Source organism: Erpetoichthys calabaricus, chromosome 4 (assembly GCF_900747795.2).
Source record: "Erpetoichthys calabaricus chromosome 4, fErpCal1.3, whole genome shotgun sequence".
NCBI classification, from domain to species: Eukaryota; Metazoa; Chordata; class Cladistia; order Polypteriformes; family Polypteridae; genus Erpetoichthys; species Erpetoichthys calabaricus.
Window position 1 is genome coordinate 235,466,923 of NC_041397.2, and position 21,764 is coordinate 235,488,686.

A 21,764-nucleotide genomic window follows, 5' to 3' on the forward strand; every position below is an offset into this window, starting at 1 on the left:
GACCCAAAAGAGTCTGTTTTTCTTATTTATTTTTTTTTTCATTTAACAGCAAATTCCACCGTGAACCGAGAGCGAGCAAGGCGAGAACATTAGTAAAGATATATCAAATGGAAATGGGCATCTTGTTTTATGTCTATAACAAAAAAAAATATTTGAGTGACGATTTCAACTGTTACTGTAGTTGTTGATGGCGGGTTTAGTGGTTTAAATTTTTAAATATTAAATTAATAAGGTGGAAAGTGTTCTTACTTTGAGTGTTGGGTGTGGGGAGGGAGAGCTACGCGGTAAATGTGTTAGTAACTGGGATTGCGCCTCTATAACTGGAAGATTGCTTAGGAATGATACAGACTGGATAACTATATGTTTTAGGAAAAACATAGGAAATGTTTTATTATTGCACTGTGCTGTGACTAAGACAACTTTTTACTGATCTCCTGTCCGGACCTTGAAGATGTGTTCACAAGGGAGGGATGCTGCTGTTAAAAGCAAATGCTTTTTCGACAGCAGGTCCAGATGTGTTTATCCCGCTGCTTTTTGTTGCCTCAGCACTCAAGAGGATCTTTAATGCCGACCTTGATACATGCAATGCTCACCTTGGAGTGTCCCATGTGTGTCGGTGTGCCGGTGACTGATCTGCACCGTGTATCTCACCCTCTCTGATGTGCTCCGGATTGACACCTTTGAATGTTTGGTGCAGCAGAGCAAATTCAACCTGATCTGCCACAGTGGTTTTGCTATCATCTTATTCAATGGAGGGGTTCATGGACGTCAAATGGCAATGAATAGAAGATGAATTAATGTAAATACGTGAGCTGCCTTACGCAATTGGTCATCGCATTTTGATGGCGATTCTAAGTGGGGATGATTCCCGAACAGATCTCTTATGCAGTCCTTCCACAGTAGGTCTCAAAATTATTTAGTTCAAATTGGTAATAAAGATTTCACTCCAGATTATTTTTTTAAGTATTATTAATTATGATGAGTCATTAATTCAGATCGAACTCGGGCTAGCACTACGCTCACAATGTGAAAAGCAACCACCTTAGTTAGTTGAGCCACTGATGGCGTCTTTGCTTCGTACCGAACTCGTTCCTTTTGTGCTCCACAAAATATTGTAAAGTATTAATAAATGAAATATTTCAATACTTGATTGAATAATAACATCTGTGATTTAAGGATTTCACCCTTTCTTTCTCAAATGTGCTTACCTATATCATGGCAAAGTACAGGGATAAACCTTTATTTTCTGTCTACTCCGTTTTAATTAAGTCAGACCAAAGAAAACATTTAAGGCTATTAAATGTGATCTCAAGAAAAGATGAGGGTTAATTATAATACTGATAACAGGAGCAATTATAATGATACAGTGCAAAATGAGCCGGGGATCCATGAGTGACGCGTCTTATTTTGTTTAACTCTTGCTATCGTATAGTGCATTCTGTCTGTCGGCGTTAGTTATATATATTTACATTTTTTAGACATCAGACACTAGAAGCTGCTGATGAACCCTTCTCTTCGTTGTCAGTCTGTAGCAGTGAAAAAATAAAAGCAATAAGAGTTGTAACCGACGTCATTGAAGTGGATCATGAGTTTGTGTAACATTAATGAAAATGGCCAGGAGGTGTCACTAGAGAGGTGAGTGTCAAATGCGTCGAAGCTTCGATACGATTTCCGACACAATTGCTTCAAACGTTTTGATGCTTTGTGAGGCTTCACTCCGCCCATCACTACTTTGAGGATCCCATGCGGTCACTCTTCAGAGAAGAGTCAAATGGAAGCACAACTTGCAATTGACCACCTTAAATACTTTTTCTCATGATTGGACACACCTGTCTATGAAGTTCAAGGCTTAACGAGCTAATCCAACCAATTTGGTGTTGCAAGTAATCAGTATTGAGCAGTTACATGCATTCAAATCGGCAAAATTACAAGGGGACCCAAATTTTTGCACAGCCAGTTTTTCACATTTGATTTAATTTTATACAACTAAATACTGCTTCACTAAAAATCGTTGTTTGGAAAACACCCCAGTACTCAGATGTTCCTAGGAAATGAAAGACATACCACTGTTATATTTTGTGTTGAAAGTAGAGTAAATTATTATGCAGGCTGTAAAATTGAAGAGTGGCCTTGGTGGGTGAGTGAGGGTGAAGCGAGGTATGATACAAACACAATAAAAATCTTTTTCAGCATTGTTGATCCTTTTTCATTTTTATATTGTGATCAAGTCTAATGGGCTTGCGACCCAGTGACGGCCACCTGCAACCCAAAAGTGCCAAACAGTATAACTTTACAGTGGTATGGGATATGACATCTGAACTTGGCACAATTATAGTTGACAGATTGGGGCACAAAAAAAAAGATTCCAGAGGTGTGCATCGTACAATGTATTGGATATGCACTGTAAAATGCAGTTTTCATAGAAATCCATAAAGCACTATTTTTTGTGTTTTATTTAGTTGATATTGGTGTAAACAAATGTTTTTAATCATATAAATACTTTCTTTTAAAGATCTGAAGTTTATACTCGCTAATCTTCAGCTATATACAGCTCCTTTATGACATAAGCAGAATAATAGCCCTTCATTCTTGGGTATGCAAATGTGTATAAGAGGTTAAACTGCAAGAACAGCCAGAGAGTTTTTAAAAGTTTACAAAAAATGCTTTACTTAAGAACACAATTTTCCATGGCAAATTAGTGAATACTATGATTGTGTAAAAATAATTGCACAAAATTATTAAACATGCCAGCAGCATAAGCAGAAAACTGGGATGGAAACATTTTTTAAACCTGTAACCATATATCTGTTTTGTTTTCTGGTGGTTTATTTGACGTACAGGTGCTGTGTGAAATCTGTTGTGTTGTTTCACATAGGGTGAATTTATATGGTAAACCATCTAAATTGCAGCAGGGAGAATGTGTTAGAACTTCCCATTTGAAAGTTATACAAGTACAAATGGGCATATTTACTTAGAATTGGGAGGAATGTGGATAATGTCTTTTGGAATATAATGAAAAAATATTTTTTAGACAGTCCTTTAAACTATACATTTCCTTCTATAACAATTTACATGGATGAATGAAGATGGTAATGCTAGTTTCTGTAATTACACATGATGTTTATTTCCATATTTTATAATGCAGGCAGTTTGGGCTTTAGGCAACATTGCAGGAGACAGCACTGTGTGCAGAGACTATGTCTTGGAGTGCAACATCCTCTCACCTTTATTACAGTAAGTACCAGTGGAGAACAAACACTTGACTTGTAGCTTTTAAGTGAGATGAGCAGTTGCCTCTCTGAAGACTACCAAATAGAATTTTCATCTTTTTATGATATGGCTGAAAATATTAACAAAGTTGCAACAATACATTTAAAAACAAAAATAATAATGATAAGGTTATCCTCAAAGTACACCATTAAACTCTTAACAGATTGTTAAATACCTCTAAGAATGCTACAATTGATCATACTGTTTAGTTGTTTTAAAGCTGCTTTTGCTTATCTTTTGTCAGGCTACTGTCAAAACAAAGCCGCTTAACGATGATGAGGAATGCTGTATGGGCTCTTTCCAATCTGTGCCGAGGTAAAAGCCCACCACCTGACTTCTCCAAGGTAAAATGCTTCAAAATTCTTTGTCTTTTTACTAAAATATAAGAGGCAACCTTTCAGAAGTTTCTTCCATGAGATCTAGTTTCCTGTTACAGTCCAAAGACATATTGTCAGATTTGATGGACATCAACTTGGTAAATGTAAGACTGTGTGCATTTCATAGCATTGAATTGTGATCAATTGTCAATCCATCCTTCTATTTTCTGGATGTGCATTGTTCATTATTGGGTTGTAGATGCCTATCCTGACAGTTCTGAGTACAAGACTAGAAGAAACAGTAGACTGGATGCAAGTTAATCATTGTGTACACTTGCACATTTCAGCCTAATTAAGAGTTACCGGTTAACCTCAATTGCACATTTCTGGCATGTGAAAAAATTGGAGTACTTGAGAAATGTCTGTAGACACAAGGAGAATGTACAGTTCCACTAAGAGTGCATTGGAAATTGACCCCAGGTTCTTAGAGCTATGAGGCAACAGTTTTAATCACTGTGCTGCCCCAATAAAGTGTTTATTCATGGGAGCAAATGCTTCTCAAGACAGCATTGACCTTAAGACAAGAACCCCCTCTGGATGGAACCCTAGTCCTTTGTTTGGCACACCCACACTTACTCATATGGGGCCAATCTAGAGTCAACAGTCAGTCTATTGTGCACATTTATGAGATGTATATGGAAACCAGTGTAACTGGAGAAAATGAAAGCCAACACTTCAAACACATACTCACCAAGCTGGGAATCTTACCTAGGTCTTTGCGAAGTAGCAGCTAAAACCACTCTACTGCCCCCTTGATTATACATATTTGACTAGAAAAATGTTTCTTGGACATACGAAAAGTCAGCTTTACGATTTTGAGATTGAGTAATATTAGAAATTGGTGAGACATTTTAAGTAAGAATCTATATTCGTAGATACCTTTTTCAAAGTGCAGATCCTAAGTAGAAAAAACACAAATGCTAAAGAGCAGCTATATTTATTCTTTGTATCAGTTTTTCTTTATATTTTAATAGTATTGCTTTAAGCAAGCACTAGCTGAAAGTGTACTATTTAACAATAAAGACATTTCAGGTTAAAGCAAATAGGTTTCAAATACATTCCTATAAATTATGGCAGGAAAAACAAGGGGAAAGTATGTTAAAAGGATGTCCATAGAAAAATTGGAGGTGATTGGACTCCAGTTGTAGAATCACAAATATTAGTTGACAAGGTGGTTCTTCAGCCTGCCTTTAAAATGTTGAGAACAAAGAAGGTTAATAGATTTGATGCTGAAGAAGGGTTCTAGAACAAGGGAACATGTAAAGTTAAAGAACATTATGGTAAAGAAGCATGGGGTTGGTTCTACAATTGTAAGAAACTTAGCCAGAATTACAAGTAAATTTCTATGAGGCAGTAATCACCTCTTGCATTGAATGTTATCATATACAAATACTGTGTACAAATAATAGGTCCTGCTGAAATAGCCTTTGTTACTATTTGTACCACATTTAAGCTGTAGTAACCACTACCTCCCTGTAAGTGTTACTCAGCCTCTCATTTCATTATCTCATTCCTGTACTGAAAACAGCAACATTAAAGAATTTCCTAACATGGGATTTCTTCATTCAGGTCCTGCCACAAGTTTTTTATGGGTTGTAGCCAATGACGTTTACTCGAATATTCCACACAATTTAATTAATTAATCTTGTAGATTTTTGTTTTTATTTAACTGCATGACTAATTTATCTTTCACCCTCTGCTTATGCAGGTGTGTGTCAAAGTTCTCCTTTAATATTTCTTGATCCATGGATGGAAAGTCATTCTGATTCATACTTACACAATACCACTGTCACTATCATGCTAAATAATGTCTTTTTTCCATAAACATCACTAGGATTATGTTGCCTTAAAAGTTCAATTTCTGATATAGAAAATTTTTCCAAAAGCAAAAAACAACCACAAGCTTTGCATTGAGCATCAGGTTACTAATGATATCTGTCATCTTGTTACTCTTCAATGGTTACATTTTTATAGTGTCCCTTGTCGTCGTCCCCCCATCCACTTTCATACTGGAGATTTACCTGAGGTGAGAAAGTCCAACGCTGCTTTCGATTTTTTTTAATACATTTATGCATCCGTCTTATTTGTGATTTTTGGCAGAACTACAACGTTTGGGTGATTTCACAAACAGCCCAAAATTTCTACATTTCAGGACTTATCTCCAATCTGCAGATCATGACGCATCTCTAGAATTTCTGGAGAAAAATGCACAGGAATGATAAAATCTGAGGACACTTAATGAATATAATGTATTGCTGGCTCACATAAGTCCTGATAACTAAGTCTAGCTATATTAAGCTGGATAGACCAATTAAGGTTGTGCAGCTCAGTTCAAAAGAGATCAATACTTACACTGTGTTTATTACACTGGGATTTGAATGTTTATCAGATAACTGAAATATCAGAATTTGGTGTTCTTCAGATAAGTAAGTAGTCATTGTCTTTTTTATTAGCATTTTGGTGCAGTTGTAGTAACATTCAATGCCAGAAACATGCATACAAAATTCAGTGTCTAATTTTGGAGTGTTCCAATGGGATCTTGAGGACCAGGGAGAAATTGCATTTTAACACTCTGAAGAACTATACATGCATGTGTTTGATATAGTAGCAAGCTTTTGTATAAGGTTTATTCATAAATATTCTTTAGAAAAGTAACTAGAAAAGAGAATAGCATGAATCCAATACGGATTCTTCTAAAATGTAGAGGAAGACCAGACTCTGGGGAATTATTTCATACAGTAAATTCGTTTGGAGAAGTTGATAGTGATTTGTTAAATTTTATTAGAGACAATGGAGTTATATAAAGTAAAGGAAGTTGCATTGTCTAAACAGGAATATATAGCAGAATGCAGCTGGAAGACAGCAGGATAAGAAGAAAAAACACTTTATTGACATAACTGTATTTTTCTGTTATTTGTTTTGCAGGTTTCTCCATGTCTTGGCGTTTTGTCCTGGCTATTGTTTGTTAATGATACAGATGTCCTTGCTGATGCTTGCTGGGCTTTGTCATACTTGTCGGATGGACCCAATGACAAGATCCAGACAGTGATTGATGCTGGTGTGTGTCGGAGATTAGTGGAACTTCTTATGTAAGTAGTTTAATCAATTATTAGGGATTTATTAAAGCCAAAGCAATAATAAAGGAATAAAATACAGTGAGCAATAGCAGCTAAAAATATAAATCGCTCTGATGTTCTTTTGTGCCCCTTAGGTCCCTTTCTACTTAATACAGGTCAAATCTTGTTAAATTTTACTTTTACAAGAATACTTTTTGTTGGCCTGAACAAATATTCATACAATATCATGTTAAACGAATTGTGTTTAAATGAATTGTAAATTTCAGTATAATTAACCTTTTTTTTCCCGACCAAAAATGGCCACCGAAGATAATAATGTGATGCAAAAAAATGCTTAATGCCATGCCTACATTTTTTGCCAAGTCTCGTTAACCCTACAACAGGCTGTCTCTCTCTTGTTAGACCAAAATAAAGTGACAATCTGTTGCAAAATTTCTGGTATTGGGGAGGCTTGGCGAGAGTGTAGGTGCAACATCAGTTTCGAATTCTGAGGCAGTGCGCCATCTAGCATCTGCGTGGGTAGTTGTGTCGTGTGTGAATACTGCACTGTTCGAGTTTCATAGCAGTTCTTAAAGTTTCTTTGAGATAAAAAAAACAAGTGAGAAACTGCATCAGTTTATGATGAAAGAAGAATTAACAATCCTGGAGAAACTTGATTCCAGAATGAAGAAAAATTACGTGGTGAAAGGATTCAGAATCACACTTTCATCTTTATCTAACGTTTCGTTTTCATTCTGTGTTCATACCTGTATTTCTAGCTACAAAAGTTACATCTAACGTCTCATTTTTATTCTGTATTCATAGTTGTATTTCTATTAAAAATGTTACTTCTAAACATCTAATGTCTTATTTTCAAATAAAACATTTTTTGCAGTTTAAGAAGCATTTTTTTATACAGGTATTGTTGTGCTTGGGTCAAAGAGTTGCATGAGAGATGGGAAGGTGAGTCTGGGTTTTCAAGGAAAATCCAGGTACTTTATTACTATATAGAGAAGGCAGATACAGTCTCAAGACTTAGTTCAAAATAGGAGCGCTCAAGCACATGAAATGTGAGCTGCGACATAGCCAAGCATCCTGCTTTAGCTCCCATCTTCAAATTAAAAGAGCACTAGCAGCTCGGAATCACCTCTGTGGCAAATGTGGTCTGGAGACGAGAAATCAGGAAAGTGTAAGGAAGAGCAGAACAAAGTCTGGTATTAAATGTTCTAAACAGTATGTGACAAGCATGTTACTCAGTAAGCTTGATCTGCAGACAACAACCAATTACTTTGCCCTTGGTTTACTGTTTACCAGACACAGTACAGTAGCTACGGAGCTGTCCTTGCACCACTGCCATTAGAGATAGCGAATTGCCGGCAACCCCGGTCACAATAGTATATGTATTTTTCACAAATTCATTATAACAAAATATTAGTTTTTTTACAACAGAGTTCCACCTGTATTGGTCTGTTTTTAAAATTGTTACAATTACTTTTTTTTAAGTGTTGTCTATATGTATGTTTATACATGTGTAAATAGATATTTATTTCTAAACTGTATTTGTAAAGTTTTGCTTGATAATGTGTATATCAGTCTTCAATAGCTCAGTATGTTTTATTTCTAATAGCACAATTACAGACACAATCTCAGCAGTGTGGAGTTTATAGAGGGTAGAAGTTATTGCTGTAAATTAATTTGTTTGTTTGTTTTCTAAACTTGCTTAAAACTTGCACCATGACAGGGAGCTGGAAGCAATTTCAGTAGCTTAATATGAAAAGGAGGAACAGTTACTATCTTATATATGGCCAAATGAAGCTTCAAATAAATTTAATATTTGTCTTTTGGATTTGGGAAAATTCCATACTTTACAGAAAAGTGCACTAGCATGGAAAGAACGTGAATAGCTACATACACAAGTGCTCAGGGTGCTGCTGGAGCTGTGAGGCAGCATTGGTAAAGAATATGCTGCTATGTCATCTTTGCTATACTTTGTATAAAAGATTATGCTGAAAATTGTATCAGACCTATCAAAAATATAAAATAAGTTCATCTTTGCATTGTGATTAAGAAACATACTGTATGCTGTTTTATTGATAATGTATATTTAGTGCTGTTCCTGATCAATATATCTGCCCAATGCAAGTATATTTTTAAAATATACTTTCTTCCCAAACCAGAACATTCTACATTCTGTCTGAAGTGACTACTGTTTCTGTTGTTTGTTACTCAAAATTAAATTTTCCCATTTGTATCAACAGGCACAATGACTATAAAGTGGTTTCCCCTGCATTAAGAGCTGTAGGAAACATTGTGACAGGAGATGATATTCAGACACAGGTAAATCTTTGCTGTACTAATCTCACAGTTTACACAAGATATTAAGTGCTAAATTAGATTTTCTGCATTAAAAAGAAAATTTTTAATGTCTCTCTTTGTAATGTGAATTCAAATAATTTTCAAATTTGTAACATTTTCTGTGGTTTAGTTTAAAACGTGGTATTTTTTTAAAGAAGTTTAATATAATGTAATATCTCTAAATATTACATTACATTTAAAATGGTACATGCTTAAACCTGGAGTGATAGTCTTATTATATATGTAAAAGAGTATGTTTATTTTAGGACTGTCAGATAGAATGTCACCATTTTAATATAATTGATATAAGTTTTTTAACATCTAATTTGAGAGTAAAAACTGAAATTAGGGTAATAAAGAACATGTCTCTGTTTTACCTTGATTAGCTTGTGTCTTGTGGTTGGGAATCCCAGGCATAGCAAAATGGTGTGAATCCTTCAAATGCTCCACAAAATGCTTCACTGGCTTTTCAGGCCAAAAAGAGATTTTAGCATCAAAAATAAATGTAATTTTTTAAAAACAGTCCAAGAGCCCCATAGGAATAAGAATGACCCTAAGACTTCAGCTTGTATGAAAAAGGCAAAACAAAGAATCTCTATAAATAAATTATATTTTTCAAAAATAGAAAGGTACAAGGCAAATCTCTTCAGAACAAAAGAGACACACAAGCAGTTGCCTAAAAGGCAATCCTAAGCAAACAGGTCTCATTGCAGAGGCCAAAAGATTTTCTAACTCGCTTAGTCCTGAATGGGGGTCACATGTGCTGAAATCTAGTAACAGAGCAGAAAAAATACAAAATGCAGAGAAAAAGCAATACTTACTACAATAAGACTCAAAACAACTATGATACATGACTTTTGGGTTTCACTTCTGACTGGAATAAATAATTAGTTTTTCTCTAAAAGGTCAATTTATATTAAATATAATTTGTAGACACTGTTCTGTTCACATTGCAGAATCAGCTTTTTAAACATAATTTTTTGAAAATGTTTGTTACTAGTTGCCCTAAATTTAAAGTTGGTGAAAAATTGGTCTAAAGTAAAATATAAAAAGATGTAGTGTGAGGGCCAGATGGACATTTCATTGAACAATTGCCTTCCAAGTTTTTTTGACCACAGGCTGACATCCAGTCTCTTCCAGCCTGGTTTTGTTTTGGAACATTTCTTGTTTTTAGTTGGGTCCATTTTTTTTAAATCATCACATTTCTGTTATTTTAATTACTTTTCCCTAAAGTATAAAGTATTGTAAAGCATTGTACAAAATAATATCCATCCATCCATCCATTTTCCAACCCGCTGAATCCGAACACAGGGTCACGGGGGTCTGCTGGAGCCAATCCCAGCCAACACAGGGCACAAGGCAGGGAACCAATCCCGGGCAGGGTGCCAACCCACCGCAGGACACACACAAACACACCCACACACCAAGCATTCATTATTGTAAAAAAATATAAATTTTTTTAATTTAAATATAAGTATTGCATTTCTCAGTTTAGTAAATAAACTTTTAAATTAAAGCAAATTTGTACCACATACAGTATACCTAAAATGAATTTAAAAGAGATGATTAAAAATTATCAAAACTGTCAGCTTTGTTTTGTTTGTTAATTGAATGTTTCTATCTTGACAGGTTATTCTAAATTGCTCAGCCCTGCAGAATTTATTACATTTACTTAGCAGCCCAAAAGAGTCCATCAAGAAAGAGGCCTGCTGGACCCTATCAAACATAACTGCTGGGAACAGAGCTCAGATTCAGGTAGGTTTCATGACGCACATCAGTGCAATATTTATGTGTTCTCCAAGGAAACAATCAGTTTTAAAATGATTTATCCCAGAGAACACTACAAAAACATAACTGCTCCAAAATGATGTAGAACATAACACTGACTTTGAAGAAGGACATGTAATCTAGTAATGGATCAACATGAAATTAGCTACTTTCACAGAACCAGATGTCTAATACACATCAGAAGAAAACCATGAGTGAATTTGGCTTAAATGTGAGTGGGAACAATTAGACTGTTCACTAATGTGACATTTCTAAACCAATCCAGTGCCTCATGAAGGGGGAGCTCAAAATAGGGATGGTGAACTTGTTAATGTCACTTGACTGCCAGTAAACCTGTTGGCTATGATGCATAAACCTTCTATTGCTGAAAACTCTCCTAAAATGATCCATACAAACTTATGTTCTCTACACACACTATATACATTAATATGTTAAAAATACACATAACCTGTTGCAAGGGAAAAAACCTTTTTCCGCATGCAAAGACATCACTGGACTAGTGAATGATTCAGTGCCATCTACCATATGTAGTCTCAGTCTCTTATGATGCTTTGGAGACGGTATAGATTCAAAGATTTGACAGCTTATGTTTGTGAAAATATGAACAGTAAAGTATGTGTTTGAATTAAATGTTGTGCCATCCCTCCCAGTTTACTGAACTCGCATTAAGATTGGCATAGGAGATGCAGATATTGGTACTCGGTATGCCCAAAAGAGTAAATCTGCCTAATGACTGACACCATTCCAGCAGAATTATATACCACAATTGAGACTGCGCAGCATCCATCATTTGTCAATATGTCTAAATGAATAACTTAAAAAGTAAATTGAAATTACTATCTAGTTAAAAATTTTAAAAATGCCATACTAAAATATATTTGCAGCGTTTTAAAACATAGTATATTATATAGACCACCACATTCTCTATAATATTTACTGTTTATATGCCATATAGTGATATAAAAGTCAAAGTAACAGCAATATACATTGGCTTACAAAAGTTTGGGCACCCTTACTTAAAATGTCTGTTACTGTGAATAATTAAGTGAGCAGAATATGAACTGATCACCAAAAGGCTTAAAGTTAAGGATGACACATTTCTTTTAATATTTTAAGCTAGATTACATTTTTATTTCCATCATCCACAGGTACAGGATACTAAAAAAAATGAAAAGGGCCTAAAGCAAAAGTTTGGGCACCTGACATGGTCAGTACTTATTAACACCCTCTTTGGCAAGTATCACAGCTTATATAAACTTTTTGTTCTCAGTTAAGAATCTTTCAGTTCTTACTTGAAGTATTTTCATCCATTCGTGACCTAATTCTTTTCACCAAATTCTGCAAGAATCTTGGGCTGTCTTGCATGCACTGCTCTTTTAATATCTATCCACAGATTTTCAATGATGTTTAGGTTGGGGGACTGTGAGGGCCATAGCAGAACTGACAGCTTGCACATCATAAGGTATTCCATTGTAATTTTTGAGGTGTGTTTCACATTAATATTTTGTTGTAGGATCCTTCCTCTTTTTAACTTCAACTTTTTTGCAGATGGTGTGATGTTTGCTTCTAGAATTTGCTGGAATTTATTTGCATCCATTCTTCCTTCTACCAATGATATGTTCCCCGTGCCATTGGGTATAACACAAACCTGAAGCATGATTGATCCACCCCCACAGTTAATAGTTGGAGAGGTGTTCATTTTCCTGGAATTTGACTCTCTTTTTCTCCAAACAATACTGTACCTTTGGACATTGCGGCCAAAAAATTATATTCTGACTTTATCAGTCCATAAGACTTGCCTCCAAAATAAATCAGGTTTGTTTAGAATGAGCTGAATTTTGTGGCTAGGATGCATGAAAGGTTTTTTCTGCTGACTCTACCATGAAAGTCACATTTGTTCGCTACACAGTAGAAAAGTGCACCACCACTCCACAGTCTGCAAAATCTTCCTGAAGGTCTTTTGCAGTCAAACAGGGTTTTTTTTTTACTTTCTAGCAATGCAACAAGCCGTTCTTTCAGAAAGTTTTCTTGGTCTTCCAGACTTCAACTTGACTTCCACCGTTCCTGTTAACTGCCATTGCTTAATAACATTATAAACTGAGTAAAGAGATACAGTCATATGAAAAAGTTTGGGAACCCCTCTCAGCCTGCATAATAATTTACTCTACTTTCAACAAAAAAATGTAACAGTGGTATGTCTTTCATTTCCTAGGAACATCTGAGTACTGGGGTGTTTTCCGAGCAAAAATGTTTAGGGAAGCAGTATTTAGTTATATGAAATTAAATCAAATGTGAAAAAACTGGCTGTGCAAAAATTTGGGTCCCCTTGTAATTTTGCTGATTTGAATGCATGTAACTGCTCAATACTGATTACTTGCAACACCAAATTGGTTGGATTAGCTCGTTAAGCCTTGAACTTCATAGACCAGTGTGTCCAGTCATGAGAAAAGATTTTTAAGGTGGTCAATTGCAAGTTGTGCTTCCCTTTGACTCTCCTCTGAAGAGTGACAGCATGGGAACCTCAAAGCAACTCTCAAAAGATCTGAAAACAAAGATTGTTCAGTATCATGGTTTAGGGGAAACTGTTAGTTTCAACTGTAAGGAGTGTAATCAGGAAATTGAAGGCCACGGGCACAGTTGCTGTTAAACCCAGGTCTGGCAGGCCAAGAAAAATACAGGAGCAGCATATGCGCAGCATTGTGAGAATGGTTACAGACAACCCACATATCACCTCCAAAGACCTGCAAGAACATCTTGCTGCAGATGGTGTATCTGTACATCGTTCTACAATTCAGCGCAATTTGCACAAAGAACATCTGTATGGCAGGATGAAGCCCTTTCTGCACTCACGCCACAAGCAGAGTCGCTTGTTGTATGCAAATGCTCATTTAGACAAGCCAGATTCATTTTGGAACAAAGTGCTTTGGACTGATGAGACAAAAATTGAGTTATTTGGTCATAATAAAAAGCACTTTGCATGGCGGAAGAACACCGCATTCCAAGAAAAACACCTGCTACCTACTGTCAAATTTGGTGGAGGTTCCATCATGCTGTGTGGCTAGTTCAGGGACTGGGGCCCTTGTTAAAGTCGAGGGTCAGATGAATTCAACCCAATATCAACAAATTCTTCAGGATAATGTTCAAGCATCAGTCACAAAGTTGAAGTTACGCAGGGGTTGGATATTCCAACAAGACAATGACCCAAAACACAGTTTGAAATCTACAAAGGTAGTCATGCAGAGGGAGAAGTACAATGTTCTGGAATGGCCGTCACAGTCCCCTGACTTGAATATCATCGAAAATCTATGGGATGATTTGAAGCAGGCTGTCCATGCTCGGCAGTCATCAAATTTAACTGAACTGCAGAGATTTTGTATGGAAGAATGGTCAAAAATACCTCTATCCAGAATCCAGACACTCATCAAAGGCTATAGGAGGCGTCTAGAGGCTGTTACATTTGCAAAAGGAGGCTCAACTAAGTATTGATGTAATATCTCTGTTGGGGTGCCCAAAGTTATGCACCTGTCTAATTTTGTTATGATGCATATTGCATATTTTCTGTTAATCCAATAAACTTAATGTCACTGCTGAAATACTACTGTTTCCATAAGGCATGTCATATGTTACAAGGAAATTGCTACTTTGAAAGCTCAGCCAGTGATAAACAAAAATCCAAAGAATTATGAGGGGTTCCCAAACTTTATCATATGACTGTACCTGAAAACACTTGCTATTTTCTTGTAGCCTTCTCCTGCTTTGTAAGCAACAATTATTTTATTTATCAGAGTGCTAGGCAGCTGATTAGAAGAGCCCTTTGCTGCTGATTGTTGGGACAAGTTTTGAGGAGTCAGAGAATTTATACAGCTTTGCAATTTGCATCACCTGGGGTTTCCTAACTGTTAACAAGCCATAGCCCTAACGTGATAGTTCTGATACCTTGGTAAAAGTAATCTGAGACATCAAATATATTGGGGTGGCCACATTTTTGCATAATGCTCCTTTCCTTTTTTCACTGCACAATAGTACAAAACGACAATGCAGTAATCTTGCATAAAATTCTGAAAAGAAATGTGTCATCTTTAACTGTATGCCTTTTGGTGTTCAATTTATCTTCTGCTCTCTTAACTATTCATATTAACAAATATTTTAAGCAAGGGTACCCAAATTTTTGCATGCCAGTGTGTGTGTATGTATTTATATGTATATATTTATTTATTTATCTCAATCATGCTTTTTTCAGTTACACTGTGCCACCGAGTTCTTAATTGGATAACAGCAATTTCAGCTTTTAATTTTCTCTCAGGATTAAGTGTTGTTTAGTTTCTTTTGCTCTTTCTCTGTTCTACATTTCCATAATATATGCGTTGATATTGGACACTGTTACTCTTGTTGTATAAACTGCACAAACTAAAGGAAATTGGGGGCTGATTCTTAGGAAGAAACGCTGTGAGTATAGCATTTCAGTGGCAGATTTCACCGCTATTCACTACAAATTGTTTAGAGAGTTATCCCAAGGCATCTATCTCATCCAGAGAATCACATCTGACTCTGCAAGACTAGGGATTAGCAAGGTTCTCGTCTCATGAAAGGAACAGTAAAAATATTGGGAATGTAGTCATACTTCTTTATGAAATTAAATTTGTTTTGTAGGATGAAAAGGTAATAGTAAGAAATTGTTTGCACAGGTACTCCAGGGTAAGTGTTGAGTTTAATCAAGGGTAGAATTAGGATCTTTATACCTTGGAAACACTACATTTATAATTTCTGTATATAAAGAATTATAAGGGGTGTAAACTGAACCTAAGTTACAATGGTATAATATGTGGTTTGCAATTTAAATTCCAGATCTAGTGATTCCCCTCAGTTAATGTGGAAATTATTCTTAAAAAGCCAAGACTGTTCCCAGAAACATTGCACACACTTATATAGACTATGCTATTCATTTCAGTTTGGGGCTTTGTAGTATTTGGATGAATTCAGCCCTTCATAGGCTAACACCTTTACATAATCTTGGTAAGAGGCAAAACAATTTTAAATTCTCAAGTTTTCTTTTAGTTTGACCTTCTCAAGTATAGAATTACAAGTTACAAGTTTTTTTTCAGCACCAACTAATGTGCAGCATTACATTACTCTGGATTCATATTGGTGACTTGATGCTGCAAATCTAAATTTTGATGTCTTCTTTCCCCTTCTGTCTGTAACCCAGTTGGTATTACAAGAATAAGAGGTGCCCCGAGGCAGAATCAGATGTTTCTGAATGATCTAAGACCAGTTGAATTTACAGTGTGTCCTCAAGCTGTTGTGGACCTGTCTTATCCTACAGTTTGCCTATCTTTTTTTAACCGGCTATAAATTAACTAAGGAATTTTTTGAATGAAGCACTATCTGTAGAAGAAGCTAATCTGAACATACTGCTGGAAGTACAAATAGAAATCAGGGAAGGACTACATAAAGTGCATGTTGTTTTCAACCTGGAATAAGTACACTTTAGTACAGTTACATGACACTGAAATAAATGTGGATTTTATAACAACTGAATGTGAAATATGGGAGTCACAAAGCTGCATGATACCTCTCCCTCAGGAATCTGTTTCATGGCACAATTTTTATGTTTTCATTTAGAAATTAGAATTTGTTTTAGTTTAAATATTCTATCTACATTAGAGTTTTCACATCATGTATGAAAGTGTGTCCACCACCACTAAAACAACCAAAAATGCATATGACACAGACATTTCTCTGCACTGGCCATGTGTGCATCAGCTGAAAAATCCTTGAGGGGATGGTCATGGCCACAAGAGTTATCGCAAAACTGTAGCAACCAGTAAATTATTTGTGTTTTACAAATGTATCCAATATTCAAACTGCACAAAATGCAATTCAGATGCATACAGGAAAACAATACAATAAGCGCCATTTAAAGCAACTGTTCTCTGCCGGCTGTGCTAGAATATGGTTTTCTCCTTTGAAGGGTGACCAGTCAAGGAATGAGACGTTGTAATGAGCAGGATACAATCAAGAAAGAGCTATGTAACAAGAACAAACAACTCAGAGCATGATTAGCATCTGCGGTTTCAATATTCTGTCCTTACCCAACTGCATTGCAACACCGAGCTGGAGTTTTACAGAAGTATCAGGCTCTGGAAAGTGTTTTCAAAAGTCTTTGTTTTCAGGGGTTAAAATACAGTGTTGTTGTGGATGAAAGGCAAAACTGGAGACTAATTTTTTCTTGTTTAAAAGAATGAAAGGAGTGTGGATGTTGTTTTAGACACTTAGCTTTGAGGTGCTCTTCTTTCCAGTGCTTATGGAAAATTCAGGATGCTACAATGAGCTGAAATAGAGTGTAATCACATGTGTTGTGAAGGATCTCTATACCTTAAACAGCTAAGCCAGTGAATTACTGTTAAAAGCATACAACATAATGCATCTTTCAGTTTAATGTAAACATAATTCTAATGTATATGAATCCTAATTAAAAACAGCATTGCTGCAAAACTGATTATGATGTTATGTTCTGCTGATGTTGATTCAAATTTCAGTATTTCAAAGTGCAGTACAGTAATCCCTCGCTATATCGCTCTTCGACTTTCGCGGCTTCACTCTATCGCGGATTTTATATGTAAGCATATTCGCAGATTTCTGCGGACAATGGGTCTTTTAATTTCTGGTACAAGCTTCCTCAGTTGGTTTGCCCAGTTGATTTCATACAAGGGACGCTATTGGCAGATGGCTGAGAAGCTACCCAACCACAGCGGTATTATGTATTAAATAAAACTCCTCAAATATATTGTGAGCACAGGGGCTGTTCGCACCCCTAGAGGACACGGCTGCTCCTCAAAAAACGCTGAAAGATTACCTTCATAGTGCTCCCTTCTTTGCTGGGCTTACATGTGGCTGTTTTGCAAGCGATATGCTTCTCACACGGTGCTTCGCATACTTAAAAGATCAAACAGCACGTATTGATTTTTGATTGTTTGCTCGTGCTCTCTCTCTCTCTCTCTCTCTCTCTCTCTCTCTCTCTCTCTCTCTCTCTCTCTCTGCTCCTGACAGAGGGGGTGTGAGCAGAGGGGCTGTTCGCATACTGGCCTAGAGGATACGGACGCTCTTCTAAAAAATGCTTGCTCCCTTCCTTGCAGCTACTTTGCTCGACGAACAGCCCTATTGATTTTTGACTGTTTGCTTTTTTTTTTCTCTCTCTCTCTCTCTGATGCGCACTCCTTTGAAGAGGAAGATATGTTTGCATTCTTTTAATTGTGAGACGGAACTGTCATCTCTGTCTTGTCATGGAGCACAGTTTAAACTTTTGAAAAAGAGACAAATGTTTGTTTACAGTGTTTGAATAAAGTTCCTGTCTCTCTACAACCTCCTGTGTTTCTGTGACCCAAGCATGACAATATAAAAATAACCATATAAACATATGGTTTCTACTTCGTGGATTTTCACCTTTCGCGGGGGGGGTCTGGAACGCAACCCCTGCGATGGAGGAGGGATTACTGTACTTAATTTTAGTTAAGTAATTATTGCAGAAACTTTGTACCCCTTGAAATAAGGAGTCATTTTTCCATTTACATGAGGGCCACGTAAACAACACTACATTTGCAGAGTAGTCTGATTCACAGTTTTCTGTGGAAAGCTTATTAAATCAAATACATTATCAAAGAAAAGGGTTTTTTCATTAAATATATTTTTTACAAGTCTTTAAAATGTATTCTTTTTCTATTCAAATTTGAAGACCTTTGTTAAACTGACCTTCTAGCTGTGTAAGTAGTTAAACCAGAACATAACTATAACATTGGCCAGAAATGTTAAAATATGATTTGTAATTTGTCCTTTTACAGAAAATAACTTCTATTTTTCCACTTTTAATTTATAAAAAGAGAAGTCCTGGGCACTGAACTATATTTTTTAAACTGTATTTTTCAGGCTGTAATTGATGCAAATATTTTCCCATCCCTCATACACATTCTGCAATCTGCAGAATTTAGAACAAGGAAAGAGGCTGCATGGGCTATCACGAATGCCACATCAGGTGGCTCATCAGAGCAAATGAGGTGAGTGCCAGTTGTAAGAGAAGAAGGGCATATCTGTTAACATTTTTCAGAGCTTATAGAGCACCACTTCCTGACATTTTTCTCCTGCCTCAATATGATCTGGAAATGCTTTTGTAATTGTTTTCCTATCACGTTTGATTTACGACCAGGTTGCTTTATCTCTAGTTTCATAACTGTTTTGTAAAGTTCATCTGTAAATTGATTTTAATGAAAATTAAACCATTTTAATCAGTGTATAACTAGTTTGGAAAGTAGATGGCTAGATAGATTTTGTAGTTTCAAACGAGTGTACAAGTATTATATTTCATGAAACAACCAAAGCATTGAAAAGCAGATATACAGTGGTTTTAATGTAACATTTAGTTTGTGCCACTAATAAGTATGATTTGTGTTCTGTCTAAAGATATCTGGTGGAGTTGGGTTGTATCAAACCCCTTTGCGATCTACTAACCCTCATGGATTCCAAGATTGTGCAAGTCGCTTTGAATGGCTTGGAGAACATCCTGCGGTTTGGGGAGCAAGAGGCTAAGAGAAGTGGAAGCGGCATTAATCCCTATTGTGCACTCATAGAAGAAGCATATGGTGAGTCACATAGGTAATAAAATTGTAATGATCATATAAATATTTGAAATGACATGTATGAGGAGATGAAATGTCCTTCAGACCAACCCGACTAGAAATACAAGTTCTGAGGGCTTTTGCAGTTTTGTTGAGCACATATAGAGTCAACTACCCTAAAATACTTTTGTTCCTTTGACGTTTTTGGTGATCGTTTATGTTGAATAATAGTCACAAATATTCCCGCGACAAGGCACCACTTTTTTATAACATCTACACAACTTCAGAAATATTCAGTTGTCAAACCTCTTAGTTCCTTTTAACATTTCTTGTTGACTGTAAGTGAAATTGTAACTGTCAAATGCTCTCTAAAACCATATCCTTAAGGCTTATTCCATCCTGTAATATTGATTTGCAGTACCTTATGCAGGATACACAATATTATGGAATTTCAGTGGGTTACATAGTGAAATATAGCGGAGCCCTGTCTGTCTTCATTTTTGTGACTTTCTGTGTGCTATTTAAATATTCACTGCTTGAGTGTATTAGAGCATCATCAACTGTTACAGTTTAATGTGTCTGAAGAGTTTTATAAATCCTTAGTGTGATCCATCTGCAGAAGTGTCTATCTTGACTGACTTTTATTTTATTTAAAAAAAAATCAGCTTAGTGTATATTTCTTCATACTAGAATGTCTAAATGTCTTTATCCTGGAAGCAATTGGCACAGGCTAAGAACCAACCAGGACAGAGCACCATTCAGTCAAACATGTTCAAATGACAACTTATGTTCAAATGGCAATGTGTTTTCAAATAGTGACGTTTTTACGTATGTATGTGTGTGCGTGCGCGAGAGAGGCAGAGACAGATTCAATCTAATTCAAGTGGTTACTGGAATATAAAGGTAAAGTGAAACAAGTGTGCTTTTATTCAAGAATAACACTGAATAACAAAAAAATCAAGTGACAACAAGATACCAAGAAGACATGATTCACCAGCATGTGTGTGCAATATCTTTTACAGGTAGCAAAACTTTACACCAGCTGTTACAGGCTGAAATAAAAGGCTTCTTTGTTTTTGGACACATCTACCATCAGCACGGCACTGCCAGATCTAAATACTAGTGTGGTGAATTGCTCATGTACTGAAGTGACTTTAGCTGTAGGTGGAAGTCCCATTTTATTTATAGTGCCAAGCAGGGTTGTGACACGGTGCAGCAGTCCTTTAGCCAGCAAAATTGCTGTGAAGAAGCTGTCTGTTGTTACGGTTCTGCCTTTGTCCAGAAATGACTCCATAAGCTTTATGACCACAGACTCGGAAAGTCTTTGCCCTGAGTTGTAACTCACAGTGCATCCAGAAAGTTTTCACAGCGCATCACTTTTTCCACATTTTGTTATGTTACAGCCTTATTCCTAAATGGATTAAATTCATTTTTTTCCTCAGAATTCTGCACACAACACCCCATAATGACAAGTGAAAAAAGTTTACTTGAGGTTTTTGCAAATTTATTAAAAATAAAAAAACTGAGAAATCACATATACATAAGTATTCACAGCCTTTGCTCAATACTTTGTCGATGCACCTTTGGCACCAATTACAGCCTCAAGTCTTTTTGAATATGATGCCACAAGCTTGGCACACCTATCCTTGGCCAGTTTCGCCCATTCCTCTTTGCAGCACCTCTCAAGCTCCATCAGGTTGGATGGGAAGCGTCGATGCACAGCCATTTTAAGATCTCTCCAGAGATGTTCAATCGGATTCAAGTCTGGGCTTTGGCTGGGCCACTCAAGGACATTCACAGAGTTGTCCTGAAGCCACTCCTTTGATATCTTGGCTGTGTGCTTAGGGTCGTTGTCCTGCTGAAAGATGAACCGTCGCCCCAGTCTGAGGTCAAGAGCGCTCTGGAGCAGGTTTTCATCCAGGATGTCTCTGTACATTGCTGCAGTCCTCTTTCCCTTTATCCTGACTAGTCTCCCAGTTCCTGCCGCTGAAAAACATCCCCACAGCATGATGCTGCCACCACCATGCTTCACTGTAGGGATGGTATTGGCCTGATGATGAGCGGTGCCTGGTTTCCTCCAAACGTGACGCCTGGCATTCACACCAAAGAGTTCAATCTTTGTCTCATCAGACCAGAGAATTTTCTTTCTCATGGTCTGAGAGTCCTTCAGGTGCCTTTTGGCAAACTCCAGGCGGGCTGCCATGTGCCTTTTACTAAGGAGTGGCTTCCGTCTGGCCACTCTACCATACAGGCCTGATTGGTGGATTGCTGCAGAGATGGTTATCTTTCTGGAAGGTTCTCCTCTCTCC

General features: G+C 36.6%; 1 protein-coding gene across 1 annotated transcript in view; it reads left to right on the forward strand.

The window, feature by feature from the left end:
- Window positions 1-21,764, forward strand: part of kpna1 (karyopherin alpha 1 (importin alpha 5)) — a 67,501-nt gene that overhangs the window by 41,609 nt on the left and 4,128 nt on the right. The window contains exons 7-13 of the mRNA XM_028800446.2: window positions 3,146-3,234; window positions 3,515-3,614; window positions 6,573-6,736; window positions 8,962-9,040; window positions 10,688-10,813; window positions 18,770-18,897; window positions 19,301-19,479. Coding sequence (XP_028656279.1) covers window positions 3,146-3,234; window positions 3,515-3,614; window positions 6,573-6,736; window positions 8,962-9,040; window positions 10,688-10,813; window positions 18,770-18,897; window positions 19,301-19,479 — 865 coding nt within the window. The remainder of the gene's footprint in view (window positions 1-3,145; window positions 3,235-3,514; window positions 3,615-6,572; window positions 6,737-8,961; window positions 9,041-10,687; window positions 10,814-18,769; window positions 18,898-19,300; window positions 19,480-21,764) is intronic.